Source organism: Daphnia pulex, chromosome 7, assembly GCF_021134715.1.
Source record: "Daphnia pulex isolate KAP4 chromosome 7, ASM2113471v1".
NCBI classification, from domain to species: domain Eukaryota; kingdom Metazoa; phylum Arthropoda; class Branchiopoda; order Diplostraca; family Daphniidae; genus Daphnia; species Daphnia pulex.
In genome coordinates this window covers 9795046-9818917 of record NC_060023.1, presented here as the reverse complement: position 1 = coordinate 9818917, position 23872 = coordinate 9795046, and the positions used below count along the sequence as shown (strand labels likewise).

At 39.4% G+C, this 23872-nt stretch overlaps 2 protein-coding genes and 4 long non-coding RNA genes across 13 annotated transcripts; 3 read left to right on the top strand and 3 right to left on the bottom strand.

Moving 5' to 3' along the window:
• Nucleotides 1–6: 6 nt before the first annotated feature.
• On the top strand, nt 7–5373 carry LOC124198325 (peroxidase-like). The gene is made up of 19 exons (XM_046594144.1): nt 7–134; nt 338–486; nt 566–675; nt 755–834; nt 1123–1573; nt 1653–1683; nt 1775–2015; nt 2086–2699; nt 2780–2953; nt 3011–3213; nt 3269–3455; nt 3514–3711; nt 3786–3939; nt 3996–4178; nt 4259–4424; nt 4522–4720; nt 4797–4823; nt 4901–4982; nt 5135–5373. The coding sequence occupies exons 5-19, from the start codon at nt 1532–1534 to the stop codon at nt 5211–5213; spliced, it is 2580 nt and encodes an 859-aa protein (XP_046450100.1). The 5' UTR covers nt 7–134; nt 338–486; nt 566–675; nt 755–834; nt 1123–1531; the 3' UTR covers nt 5214–5373.
• Nucleotides 5374–5881: 508 nt separating this feature from the next.
• Nucleotides 5882–9813, top strand: LOC124197628. 5 transcript variants are annotated; one of them, XR_006876288.1, is made up of 11 exons: nt 5882–6123; nt 6204–6287; nt 6498–6639; nt 6711–6840; nt 6907–7214; nt 7553–7890; nt 7964–8230; nt 8298–8425; nt 8525–8878; nt 8962–9282; nt 9352–9813. It is a non-coding gene; the product is annotated as an uncharacterized LOC124197628 (long non-coding RNA). The 5 variants fall into 5 exon arrangements; XR_006876285.1 differs by having other exon boundaries at nt 6700–6840; XR_006876284.1 differs by having other exon boundaries at nt 6498–6840.
• A 1892-nt stretch (nt 9814–11705) lies between these two features.
• LOC124197379 lies at nt 11706–12383 on the bottom strand. Its single transcript, XR_006876116.1, has 3 exons — nt 12279–12383; nt 11966–12215; nt 11706–11892 (listed from the first exon to the last, which is right to left on the bottom strand). It is a non-coding gene; the product is annotated as an uncharacterized LOC124197379 (long non-coding RNA).
• A 34-nt stretch (nt 12384–12417) lies between these two features.
• Nucleotides 12418–13078, top strand: LOC124197380. The gene is made up of 3 exons (XR_006876117.1): nt 12418–12505; nt 12569–12818; nt 12892–13078. It is a non-coding gene; the product is annotated as an uncharacterized LOC124197380 (long non-coding RNA).
• Nucleotides 13079–14970: 1892 nt separating this feature from the next.
• Nucleotides 14971–18562, bottom strand: LOC124197660. Of its 4 annotated transcripts, none has more exons than XR_006876304.1 (10): nt 18497–18562; nt 18145–18286; nt 17944–18084; nt 17806–17877; nt 16894–17231; nt 16554–16820; nt 16359–16486; nt 15906–16259; nt 15502–15822; nt 14971–15432 (listed from the first exon to the last, which is right to left on the bottom strand). It is a non-coding gene; the product is annotated as an uncharacterized LOC124197660 (long non-coding RNA). The 4 variants fall into 4 exon arrangements; XR_006876305.1 differs by having other exon boundaries at nt 17944–18073; XR_006876303.1 differs by lacking the exons at nt 17806–17877; nt 17944–18084; nt 18145–18286; nt 18497–18562 and adding an exon at nt 17570–17674 and having other exon boundaries at nt 15906–16296.
• Nucleotides 18563–20105: 1543 nt separating this feature from the next.
• On the bottom strand, nt 20106–23858 carry LOC124196597 (guanine nucleotide exchange factor VAV3-like). Its single transcript, XM_046591740.1, has 15 exons — nt 23514–23858; nt 23233–23408; nt 23075–23143; nt 22883–23000; nt 22636–22800; nt 22347–22559; nt 22152–22268; nt 21965–22081; nt 21721–21894; nt 21418–21653; nt 21212–21335; nt 20852–21153; nt 20657–20782; nt 20361–20549; nt 20106–20274 (listed from the first exon to the last, which is right to left on the bottom strand). Exons 1-15 carry the CDS (start codon nt 23733–23735, stop codon nt 20205–20207), a joined length of 2418 nt encoding a protein of 805 aa, XP_046447696.1. The 5' UTR covers nt 23736–23858; the 3' UTR covers nt 20106–20204.
• Between the last annotated feature and the right edge of the window lie 14 nt (nt 23859–23872).

The window sequence follows — 23872 nt, the reverse complement described above, 5'->3', positions numbered from 1 at the left end:
CACACGTTTCGATACAACGTACAACTTCAGTTGGATGTTTTGAACTTACGTTTCGTTTCGAATGAACAACGTATACACTAGCAGAAGACGCAAGTGATGACTCGCTCGATTCTGATTGGACACCCGTACGGAAGGTATCACTGTATGAATCATCATTGTTTACTTATTCTTGCAATTTGTAAAATTTAACTCTTTCATTACTCATAATCAATGAAAACAATAATATTTAATATTTTAGTTAATATTCCCCAATGTCCTTAATTTGGGTGTATTTGGTTTTCGTCTTTCATTTGTTTATTTTTTAAAAGTTAAAACCAAAATTGCTGTTTAATTCTAGATGCAGATCAGAAGGGCAACTCTAATACATCCGGAATGTCATGTCCTTAATTGTCGCTTCATTAGAAGCTAAACCATGAACCGATCCGAACGATGCTCTGCCCACAGTCACAAAATAGTCGACGTTACCCGGAATCCAGATCTTGACTAGTAAAATATAACGACAGATAAATCAATTTGTAATAATAATCATGATACACTTTACTAATTAACACTCCGTTTTAAACAGTCTAGCAGACAGTCTAAAAACTTTTAAAATATTTTACTGATTATCGTCGCTTCATTTCACCTGCTTCTGACTCGATGGTGAGCATTTCCACATATGATACCAATCAAAAGGTGATTTAATTATTTAAATACTTCTTAGGAATTCATTATTCATTCATATTCATTATTTTCACGTATGGTAACTAATCAGCTCTGCGCCTAGCGCACGTCTTCTACGAACTCTAATTTAGCACTGATGATTATGAATCGTCAGCTACGTCATCACCTATTGTAAGTAATCTTTAAAAATAGTTCATCAGTATGCTAATCATAATCAATATTAGTAACAAGAGGGAATAGAAAATGAGAGTAGCCTACTGAGCTTGTATTGTACAAAATTATAAGTAGCTAGATCCGGTTTGAGAAACACCTGTTGATAACCGTTGTTAACAAAGCTGTAAAAAAGTGACATATAAAATAATTGTATAGTTTGCGTGTTGTTTTTCAACCAACGCGAAAGGAGAGCCGTATGTTTGTACACAGTAACAGTGTTTTTTCCACCCTATATTCTTTTAACAGAAAGCCCATTGGCGGAGAGAGGAACAGTAGAAGCGCAGCCGGTGCAGCCCTAACAAAACACTTGTGACAAAGTATAACGCATCTGATTTATTCGATAAGCGCTGCATATGATGGAGACCAATTCGGAAGGATGACAAGCTAGCATCAGTTATGACATAATAAATCTTCAGCTGGATTGTGGAAGACTAAGCATATGTGTTCCCATATGTGCGCACCTATTGTACGTATGCTACACACGCAGTTTACAACGACAGTACTAGATCCGGGTAACGTGATAAAAGATCCAAACAAGGTGGCCAAATAGAATATTCTAGATTTATATAATATGAAGCACAATTGTATATAAACGGGTTGAAAGTACTTTGTTGGTCCACACTCTCCTGTTTCTCCAGCAGTACAACAGCTCAACATGATGCTACGCTGGATCACTTTCTCTATTGTGCTGGTTGCGGTAAGTTCATTTTGGTTTTACAACTCGCTATCTTTTTGAAATGTTAATTTGCTTTATTATTTGTTCATTTACATTTCAGGTAATCGCCGGTGTCGTTGAAAATGAAGTTGGTAAGTGACACGTTTAACATTTTAGTTTTCAATATTAACTGAAGAAACATAACGTAATGTCAATTGTTTGTTCTACCTGTAATAACCGAAGACGAACAACCGTTTCTTCGTGAATTTTCCGAGGACGAAATGAGGATGAGCGAAGAAGCTGGTTACAGTTACGTCGATCGATTGACCCAACTGGAAGAGGACCTCTTCGCACAGGGACAATACGTCAAGGAAGACTCACCCTTTTACCGCATGTCGCAGTTCAAGAAACCTCAGCCAGAAGCCCAGGAACTCTCACGCAAATCCCTCCTTATGTTGGAAGCCGCTCGATACCTCAAAGCGCAGTAAGTGCCAATTGTTCATTCATAGAAAACAAATTGTGAAGTAAATTTTTTGTTTAAAAAATAATTATAGGATGAGCTTGACGGGTGAAGTCAAAGCAGATCTGCGACAATTGCTAACCTCTCCTAAACCAACATCTCCTAAACCAACAACAACTCCTCCTAGAACAACAACAACCACTCCCAAACCAACCACAAAAACTACTAAACCAACCACAACAACCACTAAACCCACCTCAACAACAACTAAACCAACCACAAAAACAACTAAACCAACCACAACAACAACTAAACCAACCACAACAACAACTAAACCAACCACTAAAACTACTAAACCAACAACCACAACAACTCCTAAAACAACATCCACAAAAACAACTAAAGCAACATCCACAACAACAACTAAAGCAACATCCACAACAACTCCTAAAGCAACTTCCACAACAACTCCTAAAGCATTTTCCACAACAACAACTAAAGCAACAACTTCTACAAGGACGTCAACTACAATCGGAAGCACTACCACCAGTCCCTCCAGCACCAATAATACTTGCCTTGGTGTGACAACGTGCCCCACAGTTTCCAAATACCGTACGTTTGATGGATCTTGCAACAGCTTGACACTCACAAACCTTGGCAAATCTTTCACTGACTATCGCCGTTTGAGTTCACCCGCATACGCAGATGGCAAGTCTCAATAATACTAACAAATTACGCAGACATTTAAAATTCAAAAATGAACTTCTTACTTTATAATGGAATGCCAGGTATTCAATCTCCCCGTGTGTCTAGTAACGGTTCAGAGTTGAACAGTGCACGTCTTATAAGCACCACCATCTTCGGAGGTGCTGACAGACCCCTCAGTACCACTACATTAGCACTGATGCAGTTTGGACAGTTTATTAACCACGATTTTGAATCAACGACTCAGTTCACCTTTAGTAATTATTTCACTTTGAACAATTTCTTTTAGTTTCATACTAATAATTACTTAACAGCAAACGGATCGGACATCAGCTGCTGTTCCAGTACCGGTGGCACGTTGAACGCTTCCCAACTTCATCCGGCTTGTTTACCCGTTTCCGTACCAACCAACGATAGATTCTGGAACGTCAACTCACCGTCCATCACAACCTGCATGAACTTTGTTCGCTCCATCTCCGGTCCGCGACTGGATTGCAGCATTGGATACGCCGACCAAGTAAATGCGTTTATATTTTCAGACAATGAATGCTTAACTATTTCTATACAATTAGCTCAATCAAAACACGCACTGGATGGATGCCTCCACGGTTTACGGATCGACTCCGGCAACTGCCGCTTCACTCCGTAGTTTCACCGGCGGTCTTTTATTGACAACCAAAGACGCAATTAGTGCAACAACCAGTCGAGATTTACTTCCATTGACGTCTCCCTGCACCACTGGTGCTTGTTTTTTGGCAGGTAAATATTATCCATCAATTTGTATATCTGTTTAAATACTATACGTTTGTATGAGTAGGTGATTCGAGAGCTACTGAGCAGCCACAACTAACTGTCATGCATACCATCTGGCTTCGTGAACACAACCGAATCGCCAAGGCATTGGCTGTTGTTAATCCAACATGGAATGACACAATCCTGTTTCAGGAGGCCAGACGAATCGTCATCGCAGAAATGCAACATATTACCTACAAAGAATTCATCACTGCTTTGTTGAGTGAGTTTAATTTCGGTTTATATTTGCAATCAGGGAAATTCATTGTGATGTTTATGGTCAATGTCAATGTTAAGGTCCGGGAACCATTACCAAGTACAGTCTTGCTCCACTGGCATCCGGTTTTCTTACGAATGCCAACACCAGCAGAGTATCTACCGGACCCATCAGTAACGAATTTGCCACTGCTGCTTTCCGTATGGGTCATTCTCTCGTTCAAGGATCAGTCCAGTAAAACAATTTAAAACCTTTTTAAGAAAGAAATCATTGACATTTATTCAATGTAGACTTTTTGCTGAAAACGGCACATTGCTGACGAGTTCTTATACCATGAGCGATACCTTTAACAATGCGGCAATGCTCGTCAATGACAAAACATATTTGGATGCCGTTATTCGGGGTCTTCTCACCGAACCTTCTCAATCAGTGGACCAAAATGTGGACGACTCGTTGTGGAATCGGCTCTTTAGGTACAATTAAAATAGCTTTAAAATATATCATTTTCTTTAACATAATTTTACCCAGACGCCATTAACTAATATTTCTATAGAGCGAGAAACATCCGGTTTGATGTTGTTGCTTTAAACATCCAACGCGGCCGCGATCATGGTATTCCAAGCTACAATACCTATCGCCAATTTTGCGGTTTTACGAAAGCCACCAGTTTCGCTGATTTGAGCGTTCCATCGACAACTAATCCAGTTATCAAGCCAGATGTAGTTTCTTTTTTTCATTTTTCTATAGAGTTCTACTATAATTCTGCCTAAACAGATTGAATTCTTGAAAAATAATGCATATTTTTTGTCTTTGTAGTTGGTTCCTCTTCTACAGCAGGTGTATAACTCTGTTGATGATATTGATGTCTACGTAGCTGGACTTTTGGAAGCGCCTCTCGGTGGTTCCATCGCCGGACCAACTTTAAACTGTTTACTGGGTGAACAATTCAATCAGATTAAGTATGCCGATCGCTATTTCTACGAACTTGGTGGTCAAGCTCACTCATTTTCCTCAGGTATTAAAGATGACCATAAAAACTATTATTTAAAAAACTCGTCTTTTTAAACAACTATTTTCTTTGGTTACTTTAGCCCAGTTATCCGAAATCAGAAAAGCTAGTAAGTTTCAAACTTGTGCTGTATATTAACTTAATGCGAATCTATTTGATGCAACTGAATTTTGTTCGATAAATAAGGTTTGGCACGCATTTTTTGCGACAACAGTGACGGCACAGTTTTGAGCGTTCAGCCCAAAGCTTTCATTCCAGTCAGCGCGACGTAAGTATTTACATTTAGAAAAATTATTTGAGTAGATGGAACTGGAGATGTTATAGCTATTATTCCGCTACTTTAATATATCAATTTTATGATTATTTATTTTAAATTATGTAAAACACTTACAACCTTTATTTGTCTCCATTGTGATACAGGAATGCCAAAGTCCTTTGCACTGGAACCACTATCCCAAGTTTGAACTTAACAATGTGGAAAAACGAAGTTTTATTCTAATTAATTACATAATCAAGCTTTTCATCTACCACTAAGATTTCAACATTATTGTATGAATCATTGGCAAAAAAAAAATGAATTTATAAAGTTAATTGTTAAACAGCTTCGAAGGTTTCAAATGTTGGGTGATGGCAATAAATACAAGCAACTGAAATAAAAATTCGTATCAGCTGAGTGTTTTCAATTAAATATCTTTGTTCTCTGTGTTCAATTCTAATATTCCTTCATCTATTACTTCATTCATAGGAAAGGGGTCTGTTCAACACTTCCACTGCTGAATCATTAGTGTTAATGATTAATATGGCTGCATTTGTGCTTATTTTTCAACACCTAAAAAATCTATCTAGTGTAATTTATAACAATTATAATGAATTTTAAAAGGAGATTATACGACGGCCAAATGGGCGCTTCCTATAATCCAATTTGCAGATTTGAAAAAAGTTTAAAATGTTCTTAACTCTGTTTATCTTTCTTCCACTAGATGGTGTAGAGTGTCATCATGGCCTAGCAGACAAAATGTTTTCTATTGTCTTTTGTATTGTATTATTTGTTGTCAGTCTTTTCATGCTCATCGGCTCAATGTGATTTTCAGTTTTGCTATTTTATACCTGTTCACACGCACGATACTACTACTTTCTATGATACTAATACCTTCATCTCTTCCTCTGTGGACTATCAATCAGACAGAGAGTGTCAGCTGTTTTCAACACCCTCTTTGCCTCGTGTACGACCGCCGGTGGTCGCTGTGAAAAACAGGAGAATGAGGAGGGCTCTGGTCGAACGGGGACTTGGAAGGCGCATGATCAGAGTAAAACTTTTGGAGGGTCATGGGTCTAAACTAGAAGCCTACTATGACTAATCGCTCTCCAGCAAAGCGGCCTTGCACTCTTGTTTCTTCTTCACTGACCAGGTAATCTCCACATAGGTATCCTTGCACATGAACCATAGGATCTTTTCTGAATCTTGCAATTTTGGTGGCGTACCTTGCAGGAGCATGTTTGTTGTTGTGGCTGTTTTTACGTTGGTTTAGAAGGCAACCCAGCTAAGAGTTGGGTAGAGTTTTATTTCTTACAGGTAAATTTGTGCAAATTTGTAAATAACATAGATAATATCCTTGTCCCATTGCTGCTTAGAGTTTCGTGACATGAAGAGTGTGAAGTGAATAATCTTCAATGTGTATGTACATAGATCTGTACATGACACATGAGTACAGATATATAATAATAGGAAACAATTTATTTTTTTAAATCCATGTAGCAATAATCATTTTATTCTTTCCAACAGATGTGGCAAACACGAATGTTATGAATTTCGTTTTTGGGGTCAATGGATTTGGCGCTGGTTGCTGTTACTGGCCTTTTGCGACGTCTTGATATCAGTTTGGAATAATAGCTCTGGACTCTGGGGAATCCTCACTCATACTCAGGTAACCTTGAAGTCAACATATGTGAGGAGTTTTCGATTCGTTGTAATTTTTGCATGCAAGTCAACCTGCAGGCAGGTCGGCCAGTTTGTCCAGACAGGATGTCCTTCTCGCTTGAAGGTCAAGAGAAACATTACGTAAAACTGGCATGCGGTGGTGTAGAGGTTGGGTGAGAATGACACGTGTTTCGTCATTATCAAGAAGGTAAAATAGCCGCAAGGGTAAGCTATTTGGTATTCACTTTGAAGTCTTTGATATTGGTTTTTGTAGACCCATCCCCCAACCTGCAGAAGGAAAGGCCAGTTTGCATTTTCTTCAATCGAAGGTCACGGAGATCATTAGGTAAAACGTTTCATGCAGTGATGTAGAGGTTGGGTTAGCACGGGACGTTTTGCATCATTATCAAGAAAGTAAAATAACCGCAAGGCTTAAGAGGAGGGGTGAGAAAAAGTCGTATAAAAGGCGAGAGAAAAAGTTGACAGGGATCAGTCGAGCGAGTATCTCCGACACGGTAAGAGTTGCAGTGCACTATTGTTATCCACTGCATTCTTCATCGTATTGTCAATTCTCAGTCATGGGTAAATATTCTGCTGTATATGGAGTTATGTATCGATTTCTATTTTTGTTTCTCTTTGTTAACATGCTAGATATTTTTGTATATTAATTGTTTAATTATTAATTGTTAAGTCGTACATAAGGTCAAAGTAAAGGCTAAAGAAATCAGTCGGAGTGAGCATTTCCGATATAGTAAAAGCAAATCTGCAGTGCACCATTTGTCACTAACTGTCGAATTCTTCGTCGAAATGCTAGTTTAAATCATGGTTAAACATTTTTACATGTAGTTGTGAATCAACTTCTTATTTGTTAACATGCCAGTTATAATTTCATATTAATGTTTAAATTGTTATGTGTATAGTAAATTAAGGCGTCGTGCTGCACTTGTGTATTGTATCGTTGATGGCTGGTTTCAGCCATGATGTACCGATGTCTCCTGGGTATGGCGGATAACAAATCGCGACGCCGCCGTTTTACTACACAACACACGACACGACCAGTTGCTACGCCGAGGCCCCCACGTACTGCACTAAGGCTCCAGATTATTGTTCCACAAATTATGCTGCCCTGAGCTACTACACCGAATCCCCGCTATATTACTCTTCCCCGAGCTACACTACCAAGGGTCGATTACTGCACCGATGCTCCGAAGTACTACAACACCAAGGCAATGGAGTACTGTACAACTACATATCATGGGTAAATATTCCGTTACATAGAGTTTTAAATCAATTGCTATTATCTAAATTATTTACTCTAATTGTTAAAAAAGGGAGAAAAGGCGAAAGAGATCAGTCGAGTGGTCATCTCCGACACGGCAACAGCAACTGCAGTGCCAAGGCTCAGTAATACACCTCTACTTATGTTGCTCCGATACTCTACACCAAAGTGCCTGAGTGCTGTACCGAGGGCACTAATTTTTACATCACCAAGGCACCGGAGTACTACACTGAAACATACGCTGCTCCAGCTTATTACACCGAGGCTCCCCAATACTACACCACCAAGGCACTGGAGTACTACACCACTACATATCATGGTAAATATTCTGTTATGTGGAGTTTTAATATGGCATCCACTAAATGTACAAATTATTTATTGTCTAGTCGTATGAAAGGAGAGAAAAGGTGAAAGAATTCAGCAGACGAGTGAGCATCTCCGTTACAGCAACAGGAACTGCCGTGCACTTAGTCATCAACTTCATTCTTCGTCCTGTTACAAGTTTTAAATAAAGGTAAAAATTTTTCCGTATAGTTGTGAATCAACTCTACTTTTTTCTATTTGTTAATATACCAGAACCATATTTGAATATCAAAATTTATTAATTGTCAAGTAAACAATGGCGTCGTGCTGCTGTTGGGTGTTGTATCGTTGATGGCTGGGTCGACCACTGGTGTATTGTCTCCTGGGTATGGCGGGTACCAAAGCACAACACTGTCTTACTATTAAGCATCAACTTCCGCTGCTCCATCTTACTACACTGAGGCTCTCAAGTGCTACTCCATCAAGGCTCCAGATTGTTACACCACAGCTCATGTTGCCTCAAGCTACTACGCTGAATGTCCGAAGTATTTGTTCCCCAGCTACACTACCAAATGGTCGAGTACCACGTCGAGGCTCCCAAGTTCTACATCACTAAGGCACCGGAGTACAAAAACGGTCGAATACTACACAGAAGCAGTCATGGGTAAATATTGAATCTCTATTCTTTTTTCTAATTGCCAATATGCCAGTTATTATTTTATATTAATGTTCAAATTATTTTTTTAGTACACTATGGCGTTGTGCCATTGTGAATGTTGCAACGGTGATGGTTGGTTCGACCACTGGTGTGCCGATTTCTCCTGGGTATGGTGGGCGTGAACATTCCGCAACAGCCGGTTACTACACTGAGGTCCTCCAAGTGCTACACCACAAAGCCTCCAAAACGTTACAACACGACTTATGCTGCTCCGATGTTACTACGCAGAAGCTCCGAAGTATTTTCCTTCCCCGAGCTTCACTACCCTCACCACGCCGCTTACTGAACAACAACGTCAACATCTTCTTGCTATACGAAGGTCTTCAGTACTACGCCACAAAGGCTCCTGAGTATTAAACTTCAACCTACGATCTTCCAGCTAGCTATAAAAATTCTTCCATGTACTAATATGTTCCCAGCTACTACACCGAGGATTGTCACACCACTGAAGCGTCCAAGTACTGCACTACAACCTTCGTTGCTCCAGCTTACACCACGAAGGGAGCCGAGTACTACACCACGAAGGGAGCCGATAATTCGTACCACGTTGAACCGGATTACTAAACCGATGATCCAGTTTACTACACTACAACCTGCGCTTTCTCCCAGATACTACACCACCAAGGAAACCGAGTTACATCACTACTTACGCTACTACCACCTACTGCACCGAAGTATTACTCTGCCCCGAGTTATTACACCACTAAGGCAGCCGACTATTACACCATAAACTACGCTTCCGCAACTTACTACATGGAGCTTCCTTAATGCCAGAGCCGACTATTTGAGTATTATTATTTGTCGGTTGTCTTCATGATCATTGGTCACTGGGAGTTAATTGTTGATCTCAAATGAGTAAATAAAAATTTTAATGCGGGTAATTCTTTTGCAAGACTTTGGTAGTAACTTCAAGCCTGTGTTGTTTCATGTCTCAGGGGTGATTACTGCTATAGTCACTCTACATACGGACATGTTCTAGCGGTTTAACGATGATATTTCAAGGGTAAGTTACGAACAAACTTGTAACTGTTGGATCTGTTAAAGGGAAGTGGCTGATCTTGGTATAAATGAAAGACTTTGAAGTTGAGATAATTTCTAAACAAGACTTGATATTAACTAAAAGACAATAAACAAAAAACTTATAAAAAGAATTGTGTTATATTGTCCCACCTCCACCCACAATTCCACCACATTTTACAGTCACATACACATATACATACATACATACACTTGAGTTAACCCGTTGGCTGCCACGCCATACAACCCGTAGGTTGCTTTCTACTAATCTACGTGCCACGTCTGAAGGATCCATGACCAAGTGGGACTTGCCATTGCTGACAAGTCCGTGCTGACAAGGGGAGGACTAAGGTGCATTGCCTTTTAACAGGCTTGCCTTGCGGCAAAGTTTGGGCTTGGCGACTCCCCGGCCCCGCGGCTTTTAAACCACGAGACCGAACAGCGCGGCCCGTGCAGTGGAGAACAAAGGTGTGGCAGCCAACGGGTTAACTAACACTAACACAATAATACCAACAATACGATGATCCACGTTGATGACGAGTCTCGGTGTCGGTCGCGATTTCACCGAGTTTCGTTCGCACCAGGAGCAGGGGCAACGTCCGACGGAGACCGGTGACGATTGTTAAAGATGGGAAAATCCATCTTCTCGACGTCTCCTCTGCATTACCTGAATCAAGACAAACAATTCTTATTAAGTGACATGCCAATAACAGTTACATAATAGTCACATAATACATATGGGATCATTGATCTGTTTTTTTTTTGCTCAAAACTTCAAAGGTGCGCTTTAAATTGCTTAAAATCTACCTAACAATATTGAGAACTGTACACATAACAAAGCTCACTTGCTAGTCTAAAAAAAAAAATTCCGGAAGTAGACCGGAAGTAACCATAGCGCCTCAACCATTGAGCTGTCATCAAATTAAACCACATATTCTTGATCTCCATGAAATTTGGGGTCGATTAGGTGTGATTTAAACGAAATCCAAAATTTGGCCAAAATCGAGAATTTTCCTGAACTATAGTTCAGGAAAATTTTCGAAACCGGAAGTACGAAAACGTAAAAAAGATAACATGAACTTTACTTCAAATTTTACGAGGATCACGAATATGTGGTTCTTTTGCTCCTCAAATGAATATTTACTGAACTACAGACTGAAATGAGCAAACCGGAAGTAGAAAAAAAAAGCGAAATATCGAAAATTTAACAAGTGAGCTTTGTTGCTGGCATAGTAATCGTCAGTTATCACTAAATATTTCAAAAAAATAACTGCCGATAAATGTTAAAAGACATGTGCAAAGTTTCTGAAACTGACTGTTTTGACAGCTGCAAATTTTCAAAAAGCCATCTAGCGTTGGAAAAAAGAAACTTCAATGTTAAACTTCGTTGGCGCGTAAGAAAGGCCTGATTTTGGAAACTACTACACAGACAGAGTCTAACACTCTAACTCAACTAGACGATTGGTAGATAACCTACGAAAATAAGTCAAATGTTGGGTACCTGGGCATAATCCCATGGTGAATGATGACAGGTGTGTCACAGCGGGCGGAAGCGAACACTGAAGTGATTTAATTCGCCAATGAAGCACAAGAAGCACCGTACGTGGTGAAGATAAGGACCCGAACGTTGGTAGAAGTCCTTCTTCTGTCATGGACAAAAACCAGCGTTGGCTCAGGACTCACGATTCCATGAAGAAACTGCGTTGTAGATTGAAACTGGCGGCCGACTGGCGATCTCAGAGGACGTTTTGTAAAAATGAGTTGGGAATTAAAAGGAAGCTTAAACAAAATTAACTCATAGTAGCATGGTAAAAGGTGATAATGATGTTTACCTTTATCATTTGGGTGACGAATTCAGTAAGGCATTTGACTTTCATCAAGCAGATCTGGTAAATGTACTAAATACACTTCACACTCTTCATGTACATTCACTGAAACTGGAACTGTAAATAGCAATTGGATAAGGAAAATTTTCTATATTATTTACAAATTTACATATGAAAAACAAAACTCTACCTATTTCTCAGCTGGGTTGCCTTCTGAACGGCTGTAGAAACAGTCATACACTCGACAAACATTCTGACACAGGTTACACTTGCAAGATTCAGAAAAGATCCATGGTCCATGCACAAGAACTTTTGTCTAATTCCACTGTATGTAGGCTTCAAATATGAGTTTCAGGCTTTTGACACTCATAACGATCTAATAGGATGGAAAGTGACTGAGCACTAAGTCAACTTAATTGTTGGAATGACGGACTGACTTTCTAGAATTTAAAGAGACGGATGTAATATTTCAAAATAAAGAAACTAGGTCAAGATAAACCTACACCATAAACCTACAAACGAAGTTCAATTGAGTATTCGGAATCACAAAAGGGTTCTATTAACGGTGGAGTTCTTCTGTCATCAACCCTTATTTACTGACCGCTAGATGCCACTGTCTTCAATTGATTTTGTCATACAGCAGCCTGCATCATGAAACATGGCGAAACAAATTGTTGCTAACTTGCTATTTACTTATTTTTCTGTGAATTCTCAATTGAACTTCGTTTGTGTAAGTTTATCTTGACCTAGTTTCTTTATTTTGAAATATTACATCCATCTCTTTAAATTCTAGAAAGTCAGTCCGTCATTCCAACAATTAAGTTGACTTAGTGCTCAGTCACTTTCCATCCTATTAGATCGTTATGAGTGTCAAAAGCCTGAAACTCATATTTGAAGCCTACATACAGTGGAATTAGACAAAAGTTCTTGTGCATGGACCATGGATCTTTTCTGAATCTTGCAAGTGTAACCTGTGTCAGAATGTTTGTCGAGTGTATGACTGTTTCTACAGCCGTTCAGAAGGCAACCCAGCTGAGAAATAGGTAGAGTTTTGTTTTTCATATGTAAATTTGTAAATAATATAGAAAATTTTCCTTATCCAATTGCTATTTACAGTTCCAGTTTCAGTGAATGTACATGAAGAGTGTGAAGTGTATTTAGTACATTTACCAGATCTGCTTGATGAAAGTCAAATGCCTTACTGAATTCGTCACCCAAATGATAAAGGTAAACATCATTATCACCTTTTACCATGCTACTATGAGTTAATTTTGTTTAAGCTTCCTTTTAATTCCCAACTCATTTTTACAAAACGTCCTCTGAGATCGCCAGTCGGCCGCCAGTTTCAATCTACAACGCAGTTTCTTCATGGAATCGTGAGTCCTGAGCCAACGCTGGTTTTTGTCCATGACAGAAGAAGGACTTCTACCAACGTTCGGGTCCTTATCTTCACCACGTACGGTGCTTCTTGTGCTTCATTGGCGAATTAAATCACTTCAGTGTTCGCTTCCGCCCGCTGTGACACACCTGTCATCATTCACCATGGGATTATGCCCAGGTACCCAACATTTGACTTATTTTCGTAGGTTATCTACCAATCGTCTAGTTGAGTTAGAGTGTTAGACTCTGTCTGTGTAGTAGTTTCCAAAATCAGGCCTTTCTTACGCGCCAACGAAGTTTAACATTGAAGTTTCTTTTTTCCAACGCTAGATGGCTTTTTGAAAATTTGCAGCTGTCAAAACAGTCAGTTTCAGAAACTTTGCACATGTCTTTTAACATTTATCGGCAGTTATTTTTTTGAAATATTTAGTGATAACTGACGATTACTATGCCAGCAACAAAGCTCACTTGTTAAATTTTCGATATTTCGCTTTTTTTTTCTACTTCCGGTTTGCTCATTTCAGTCTGTAGTTCAGTAAATATTCATTTGAGGAGCAAAAGAACCACATATTCGTGATCCTCGTAAAATTTGAAGTAAAGTTCATGTTATCTTTTTTACGTTTTCGTACTTCCGGTTTCGAAAATTTTCCTGAACTATAGTTCAGGAAAATTCTCGATTTTGGCCAAATTTTGGATTTCGTTTAAATCACACCTAATCGACCCCAAATTTCATGGAGATCAAGAATATGTGGTTTAATTTGATGACAGCTCAATGGTTGAGGCGCTATGGTTACTTCCGGTCTACTTCCGGAATTTTTTTTTTTAGACTAGCAAGTGAGCTTTGTTATGTGTACAGTTCTCAATATTGTTAGGTAGATTTTAAGCAATTTAAAGCGCACCTTTGAAGTTTTGAGCAAAAAAAAAACAGATCAATGATCCCATATGTATTATGTGACTATTATGTAACTGTTATTGGCATGTCACTTAATAAGAATTGTTTGTCTTGATTCAGGTAATGCAGAGGAGACGTCGAGAAGATGGATTTTCCCATCTTTAACAATCGTCACCGGTCTCCGTCGGACGTTGCCCCTGCTCCTGGTGCGAACGAAACTCGGTGAAATCGCGACCGACACCGAGACTCGTCATCAACGTGGATCATCGTATTGTTGGTATTATTGTGTTAGTGTTAGTTAACCCGTTGGCTGCCACACCTTTGTTCTCCACTGCACGGGCCGCGCTGTTCGGTCTCGTGGTTTAAAAGCCGCGGGGCCGGGGAGTCGCCAAGCCCAAACTTTGCCGCAAGGCAAGCCTGTTAAAAGGCAATGCACCTTAGTCCTCCCCTTGTCAGCACGGACTTGTCAGCAATGGCAAGTCCCACTTGGTCATGGATCCTTCAGACGTGGCACGTAGATTAGTAGAAAGCAACCTACGGGTTGTATGGCGTGGCAGCCAACGGGTTAACTCAAGTGTATGTATGTATGTATATGTGTATGTGACTGTAAAATGTGGTGGAATTGTGGGTGGAGGTGGGACAATATAACACAATTCTTTTTATAAGTTTTTTGTTTATTGTCTTTTAGTTAATATCAAGTCTTGTTTAGAAATTATCTCAACTTCAAAGTCTTTCATTTATACCAAGATCAGCCACTTCCCTTTAACAGATCCAACAGTTACAAGTTTGTTCGTAACTTACCCTTGAAATATCATCGTTAAACCGCTAGAACATGTCCGTATGTAGAGTGACTATAGCAGTAATCACCCCTGAGACATGAAACAACACAGGCTTGAAGTTACTACCAAAGTCTTGCAAAAGAATTACCCGCATTAAAATTTTTATTTACTCATTTGAGATCAACAATTAACTCCCAGTGACCAATGATCATGAAGACAACCGACAAATAATAATACTCAAATAGTCGGCTCTGGCATTAAGGAAGCTCCATGTAGTAAGTTGCGGAAGCGTAGTTTATGGTGTAATAGTCGGCTGCCTTAGTGGTGTAATAACTCGGGGCAGAGTAATACTTCGGTGCAGTAGGTGGTAGTAGCGTAAGTAGTGATGTAACTCGGTTTCCTTGGTGGTGTAGTATCTGGGAGAAAGCGCAGGTTGTAGTGTAGTAAACTGGATCATCGGTTTAGTAATCCGGTTCAACGTGGTACGAATTATCGGCTCCCTTCGTGGTGTAGTACTCGGCTCCCTTCGTGGTGTAAGCTGGAGCAACGAAGGTTGTAGTGCAGTACTTGGACGCTTCAGTGGTGTGACAATCCTCGGTGTAGTAGCTGGGAACATATTAGTACATGGAAGAATTTTTATAGCTAGCTGGAAGATCGTAGGTTGAAGTTTAATACTCAGGAGCCTTTGTGGCGTAGTACTGAAGACCTTCGTATAGCAAGAAGATGTTGACGTTGTTGTTCAGTAAGCGGCGTGGTGAGGGTAGTGAAGCTCGGGGAAGGAAAATACTTCGGAGCTTCTGCGTAGTAACATCGGAGCAGCATAAGTCGTGTTGTAACGTTTTGGAGGCTTTGTGGTGTAGCACTTGGAGGACCTCAGTGTAGTAACCGGCTGTTGCGGAATGTTCACGCCCACCATACCCAGGAGAAATCGGCACACCAGTGGTCGAACCAACCATCACCGTTGCAACATTCACAATGGCACAACGCCATAGTGTACTAAAAAAATAATTTGAACATTAATATAAAATAATAACTGGCATATTGGCAATTAGAAAAAAGAATAGAGATTCAATATTTACCCATGACTGCTTCTGTGTAGTATTCGACCGTTTTTGTACTCCGGTGCCTTAGTGATGTAGAACTTGGGAGCCTCGACGTGGTACTCGACCATTTGGTAGTGTAGCTGGGGAACAAATACTTCGGACATTCAGCGTAGTAGCTTGAGGCAACATGAGCTGTGGTGTAACAATCTGGAGCCTTGATGGAGTAGCACTTGAGAGCCTCAGTGTAGTAAGATGGAGCAGCGGAAGTTGATGCTTAATAGTAAGACAGTGTTGTGCTTTGGTACCCGCCATACCCAGGAGACAATACACCAGTGGTCGACCCAGCCATCAACGATACAACACCCAACAGCAGCACGACGCCATTGTTTACTTGACAATTAATAAATTTTGATATTCAAATATGGTTCTGGTATATTAACAAATAGAAAAAAGTAGAGTTGATTCACAACTATACGGAAAAATTTTTACCTTTATTTAAAACTTGTAACAGGACGAAGAATGAAGTTGATGACTAAGTGCACGGCAGTTCCTGTTGCTGTAACGGAGATGCTCACTCGTCTGCTGAATTCTTTCACCTTTTCTCTCCTTTCATACGACTAGACAATAAATAATTTGTACATTTAGTGGATGCCATATTAAAACTCCACATAACAGAATATTTACCATGATATGTAGTGGTGTAGTACTCCAGTGCCTTGGTGGTGTAGTATTGGGGAGCCTCGGTGTAATAAGCTGGAGCAGCGTATGTTTCAGTGTAGTACTCCGGTGCCTTGGTGATGTAAAAATTAGTGCCCTCGGTACAGCACTCAGGCACTTTGGTGTAGAGTATCGGAGCAACATAAGTAGAGGTGTATTACTGAGCCTTGGCACTGCAGTTGCTGTTGCCGTGTCGGAGATGACCACTCGACTGATCTCTTTCGCCTTTTCTCCCTTTTTTAACAATTAGAGTAAATAATTTAGATAATAGCAATTGATTTAAAACTCTATGTAACGGAATATTTACCCATGATATGTAGTTGTACAGTACTCCATTGCCTTGGTGTTGTAGTACTTCGGAGCATCGGTGCAGTAATCGACCCTTGGTAGTGTAGCTCGGGGAAGAGTAATATAGCGGGGATTCGGTGTAGTAGCTCAGGGCAGCATAATTTGTGGAACAATAATCTGGAGCCTTAGTGCAGTACGTGGGGGCCTCGGCGTAGCAACTGGTCGTGTCGTGTGTTGTGTAGTAAAACGGCGGCGTCGCGATTTGTTATCCGCCATACCCAGGAGACATCGGTACATCATGGCTGAAACCAGCCATCAACGATACAATACACAAGTGCAGCACGACGCCTTAATTTACTATACACATAACAATTTAAACATTAATATGAAATTATAACTGGCATGTTAACAAATAAGAAGTTGATTCACAACTACATGTAAAAATGTTTAACCATGATTTAAACTAGCATTTCGACGAAGAATTCGACAGTTAGTGACAAATGGTGCACTGCAGATTTGCTTTTACTATATCGGAAATGCTCACTCCGACTGATTTCTTTAGCCTTTACTTTGACCTTATGTACGACTTAACAATTAATAATTAAACAATTAATATACAAAAATATCTAGCATGTTAACAAAGAGAAACAAAAATAGAAATCGATACATAACTCCATATACAGCAGAATATTTACCCATGACTGAGAATTGACAATACGATGAAGAATGCAGTGGATAACAATAGTGCACTGCAACTCTTACCGTGTCGGAGATACTCGCTCGAGTGATCCCTGTCAACTTTTTCTCTCGCCTTTTATACGACTTTTTCTCACCCCTCCTCTTAAGCCTTGCGGTTATTTTACTTTCTTGATAATGATGCAAAACTTCCCGTGCTAACCCAACCTCTACATCACTGCATGAAACGTTTTACCTAATGATCTCCGTGACCTTCGATTGAAGAAAATGCAAACTGGCCTTTCCTTCTGCAGGTTGGGGGATGGGTCTACAAAAACCAATATCAAAGACTTCAAAGTGAATACCAAATAGCTTACCCTTGCGGCTATTTTACCTTCTTGATAATGATGAAACACGTGTCATTCTCACCCGACCTCTACACCACCGCATGCCAGTTTTACGTAATGTTTCTCTTGACCTTCAAGCGAGAAGGACATCCTGTCTGGACAAACTGGCCGACCTGCCTGCAGGTTGACTTGCATGCAAAAATTACAACGAATCGAAAACTCTTCACATATGTTGACTTCAAGGTTACCTGAGTATGAGTGAGGATTCCCCAGAGTCCAGAGCTATTATTCCAAACTGATATCAAGACGTCGCAAAAGGCCAGTAACAGCAACCAGCGCCAAATCCATTGACCCCAAAAACGAAATTCATAACATTCGTGTTTGCCACATCTGTTGGAAAGAATAAAATGATTATTGCTACATGGATTTAAAAAAATAAATTGTTTCCTATTATTATATATCTGTACTCATGTGTCATGTACAGATCTATGTACATACACATTGAAGATTATTCACTTCACACTCTTCATGTCACGAAACTCTAAGCAGCAATGGGACAAGGATATTATCTATGTTATTTACAAATTTGCACAAATTTACCTGTAAGAAATAAAACTCTACCCAACTCTTAGCTGGGTTGCCTTCTAAACCAACGTAAAAACAGCCACAACAACAAACATGCTCCTGCAAGGTACGCCACCAAAATTGCAAGATTCAGAAAAGATCCTATGGTTCATGTGCAAGGATACCTATGTGGAGATTACCTGGTCAGTGAAGAAGAAAGAAGAGTGCAAGGTAGGCTTCTAGTTTAGACCCATGACCCTCCAAAAGTTTTACTCTGATCATGCGCCTTCCAAGTCCCCGTTCGACCAGAGCCCTCCACATTCTCCTGTGTTTTTCACAGCGACCACCGGCAGTTGTACACGAGGCAAAGAGGGTGTTGAAAACAGCTGACACTCTCTGTCTGATAGTCCACAGAGGAAGAGATGAAGGTAGTAGTATCATAGAAAGTAGTAGTATCGTGCGTGTGAACAGGTATAAAATAGCAAAACTGAAAATCACATTGAGCCGATGAGCACGAAAAGACTGACAACAAATAATACAATACAAAAGACAATAGAAAACATTTTGTCTGCTAGGCCATGATGACACTCTACACCATCTAGTGGGAAGAAAGATAAACAGAGTTAAGAAAATTTTAAACTTTTTTCAAATCTGCAAATTGGATTATAGGAAGCGCCCATTTGGCCTTCGTATAATAGCCGTAACTTAGTTGAGTTTCGATTTCCAAACGTTTGTCCTGATTTGTCGGTCCTTCGTTTGTGATTTTATTTATATTACGTTCATTTACACACCGGTTTGGTGGCACGATTGTAAACTCGATCTTTTAGTAAAATGAACGGATACCTTATGAGAAATTTAATATAATAGTGAGTGAGAACCTCTCTCTGCCCATGATAGAGCTTTCCGTTTCTCCTTGTTAACGGATTTTCTCATGCCGGTCATGCAGCTCTCATTTACCAGTTCTTTTTCATTTTTAAATTTTCAAAGTAATTAACTTTTTATACTGTTGAAGTACATTGAAAAATTCGTGTTCCAGAAGGACATGTAGAACCCTAAATTTGTGGACTATTTCTTGGCACAACAGAGCCAATCGCTCGTTTTTTGTCCGAATTCCTCAGTGTGGAGAATAAGAAACCAAATTATATAATAATGTGGGAATGCAGAAAATTCTTATGCGTGACGTCTGCCTATAATCTTCAATGATCGAAACAGTTTGCTGGAAAAGATTATCAAAGACTTTCCTTAATACATTAGTCAATGCCATCAATTACTTTAATAGGCCTATGCAGATTCTATATGCAAAGAATTTTTCGAACAAAGTAGCGGTCGTTCAAAGTCTAGGCTATATAACCCTAATAGTGATCTAACGTAAACTAAAAATTGATGGAAATCCGCGAAATAAAATCGTGTCCACCCATGCCATCGGGACAAACACGCGGACTAGGAAATTCCAACTTAAACTTTAAATAACAACGCAATTATGTACTTATATAGTAAAATTATTACACCAACAAAACTCACAAATTACGAAACCGAAATAACTTACATTTTCTGAAGATGTGGAAAGAGGTATTCAATTGATACCCGACAAATTTTTAAACCGGGTATCATATAAAATACCCGCAGCTTAGTAAAAAGTTGAAAGTTCGAAAACAGTGTGCCCAATTGCACAATCTATTGAAGCTCACACATTGCTAAATTATTTGAAACAAATAGGTTTGTAAACGGTTCAAGTACCGATCAATCATAGAGTCGTATAATTTATCTTTTTGTTTGTCAGCTTGAACGGAATCTTCAGGTAAATATCCATCGCCCTTTAAGTGATAAAAAAATATTTAATTAGGCTATGAAATTAACGCACTGTGCCAGATCGATGTTGGACATGCTTTTTTCTACTTACACTGAGACTTCTTCGCTAAGAAAGGTATGCGTATAGTAGGAAACAAGATCGTTGATGGTGGGAAAAGTGTGTCCAGGAACCAAAAAAAAATCTTGTTTACCCAAACTTGACCTAAGAGTAAGATAGTCACTATCTTCTGGTTGTGATTTGAAGCACTGCACTAAAATGTGCTTTACTCCGCATTCCATCCTAAACAAGGCAATAATTTTCTGTTACTGCTTTTTTAATGTGATGCGAGTTGTGAACTAAATGAGAGTAAATAAATAATAAAAGTGAGTTGAAATTAAAACTCTTACATGACACTAAGTGCGAAAGGAGCTGATAAATTATCTTCCGTTTTCCTCCTTCTGACAAGAAATGTCCCCGGCTGAGTCCCAATAAGATGAGCTGTGGCTTCAAGGGCGCTCATAGATCCTGCAAACCTTTTTAGTAAATAATAAAAATTAAATCAGAACATTTAGATAACTTAAACATCAGAAAATATAACGTACCACAATTGAGATTCTAGACTTTCTTTAGGCTCAAGTGATTGCTCAACCTGCTGAGCAATAGCTAACGTACTGAAAGCTCTAACTGGTGGTTCTTCAGTCCGGCTTGATGATTCCCCCGATTGAGACGATGAATCTAACGACTGCATTTCGTGAATGCCCGATTCTTGCTCAAAATCCGACATTCCGCTCCGATCCGTTTCGTTACTCAAAATCTCTTCATATATCGCTTCATCAGAGCACCTTTGTGAAGATTCCAAACATTGTTTGTGAAAAGACTCTCCGCATTTTGAGCATCGATAACCCTACTCCAAATAAAATATTTGAAACCCCTAGTAACTTGTAAAATTCATTTAGCTATACCTGATCAAGAAGCCCTTTGAGCAATTGGTGGCAAAAGTGACAGTCCACAACAGGAGAGAATGTCTGAAGTTCGAACTTGTGCGTGGATGCATCGGTACTATCTAACGATGGATGGAGTTGTGCCCTATAATAGATTATAAAAGAATCTGTTATATCTATTATATGTTAATTTCACCACATTTATAACATTATTTCTGCTACGTTACATGACAAGTTTGAAACTCTCAATCCATTTCAGTCGTTCTTCGGGGGTCTTGCTGTAAAAGGTTAAACTTGTCTTTCTTTTTGGTCCTTGAATCCGCCAAGAACTTGTCCACGGAATTGTCGGATCCTCGAAAAAACCAGTCAAGCCGACTTGTTCATCGATGGAGCAATTTTGCAGAAAAAGTCGGAACTGGTAGGAAAACTGTTCAACGCGCGATAATTTTCTTAGATTTCTTATCTATCAATCACATTTAAATATTTAGTATTGACTCGATTCATCAATATTATTATCAAGCTATACTTACGCCCGATTTTGGAGCACAAAAGATAACCGTCCGGCTGAAGAGGAATATTTGGTATTTTATTTTTTGATTACTGTCATTTGCCGTTGAGCCACTGACTCTCAATAAACCGTCTTTGAAGAAACGTCCGAAGGATGTTAAGGGGGGTTTACTAAACTTCCAGCCACATATTGTTGACTAGGGATTTTTTTTTTAAGCATAACACAAGAGCGTTTGGTGTTTAGCACTTGAAATAATATAAATTTACCTGAACGTGTTCTAATGATTGTATCAAGAAACTGTCTTTTTTAATCGCGTTCACATGCTGCTCAAGTTCTGACATCGACTGGCTAGCATATTTCAAGCCATTGTAGTCCTCGTGATTCTGCAATGAGCAAATTAACAGAAAAAGGCGTCCTTATAATGAGTCTGGTGTTTATAATCAATCGTGCTACCTCAGGAATGTACTTCCGTAATTCTTCAAGTATGACACTGTATTGGCTGACATGTTGAATCGGTTTAAGGAGAAGATTTGTCAGTTTGAATCGATCCCGCAAACTAGCTTGTGCAAGCTTTAGGATAAAGAGATTTTTTTGCGACATTAAACATTTTTCTCAAGTAATTTTATCGATGCGTAATGAATCACAGACCTCAACTTCTCTCGCTACTTCTTTTTTCCCTCGGTATACGGCTCCGACAACGTGAAGAGCGGATGGCAAATTGGCCGCGTACCTGTGGTAGATGTTTAATTTGTCTTTCCAATTCAGGAAGACAATGTACAACTTTGTTAGAGATTTATTCTCTTGATTCCCTGTGACGCTAAGTAATTCTCGCTGAATTTGCTGGTGAATCTGGTTCAATTCCTATTGCCAAAAACGATGCGGATCCGCGTTTAACATTGTCATACGGTATACTGGTTGGAATAAGCATGCTGCTTACCTTGATGCCGTAGAATATAATCGTTTGCTCTTTGTGGGTCAAAATTTTGGATAGATGCTTGAACATTGTTTCTTCCATAACTGTTAATATGTTTATGTATTCCATTTCGGCTTTAAGCAATTTTTGGACGGCGCGTTCAACGGGATCGTTCGGCAACGTTTCGGTCTTCGTCGTGTTTGTTCATATACAGATCAATATTACGTAATTGGCAAATGAAACAACATCTGTTTAAAGCAATTAAACTTACATCACTCGTTCGAGGACACGGACTCAAATCCGAAAGGATGCACATATACATCACTTCATTGGACGGTTCGTAGATCGGCGAAGAAATTGACCTGTGCATTTGCTGTGGGCCATCTCTTCTGAAATCCCCCCCAAAAGTGAACGTGTTAATAAAATTTTGATTATCTTATGCCATGTTTTTCACTGTAAATACCTGCTGGGGAGTTTCAGCGCCAACTCGGCACCTCCAATAGAAGAACGTCGACGAGGAATGGGAAATTCCCTTGTTCAGTACACAAAAAGTATTTGTTTAACTGATAAGTGTCATTCCTTATTATTGACAATGGATAAACAAACAAAAAAAACAATTACGTGATGCCGAGTTGGGCTACTATCGGAGACTTAGATAACTGAGACAAGGTGTGAAGCACCCTATCAAAATCGGTCAGGCAATACAACATCTTAGGTTGAAACAAGTCGCAGAGTTGTAGACCAAAATCTGTCTGACATATTTGTAGAAACGCCTCGATATTTTGCAAACACATTTCCTAATATATCGAAATTGTTAACAACATTAGTAACAACTCATGTTTTTAAAAACACATTTTACATTATGTAAATTACAGTGTAATACTGATATAATCTTATCTTACCTCATTTTTTTCTGGATCCATGCAGATTAGATCACTAATGTCAAAAAAGTATTCTAAGGCTTTGGGGTTAAGCAAATGTAACAGGTGACACAATAGAACGCCATCGCGCAGATAGTTGCTGAAAAACTCGAGGCTTTGAGTCGGGGTAGTATTGTCCGGCAAGGCGATTCCGCATCGCCTAAACCAGTGCAAACACTCTATCCACAAGTCAGCGCTTGCCATGGTACTTGTCACGACTGCTTGTCTCCATGCTAAATTTTAATAAAATCTTGTCGTCTTATCACACTTACCTCTCTTATCACGGAGACTTAAGTCTCTTGTAATGATAGTGTGCCAAGGATGAAAAGATAAAATCTTGC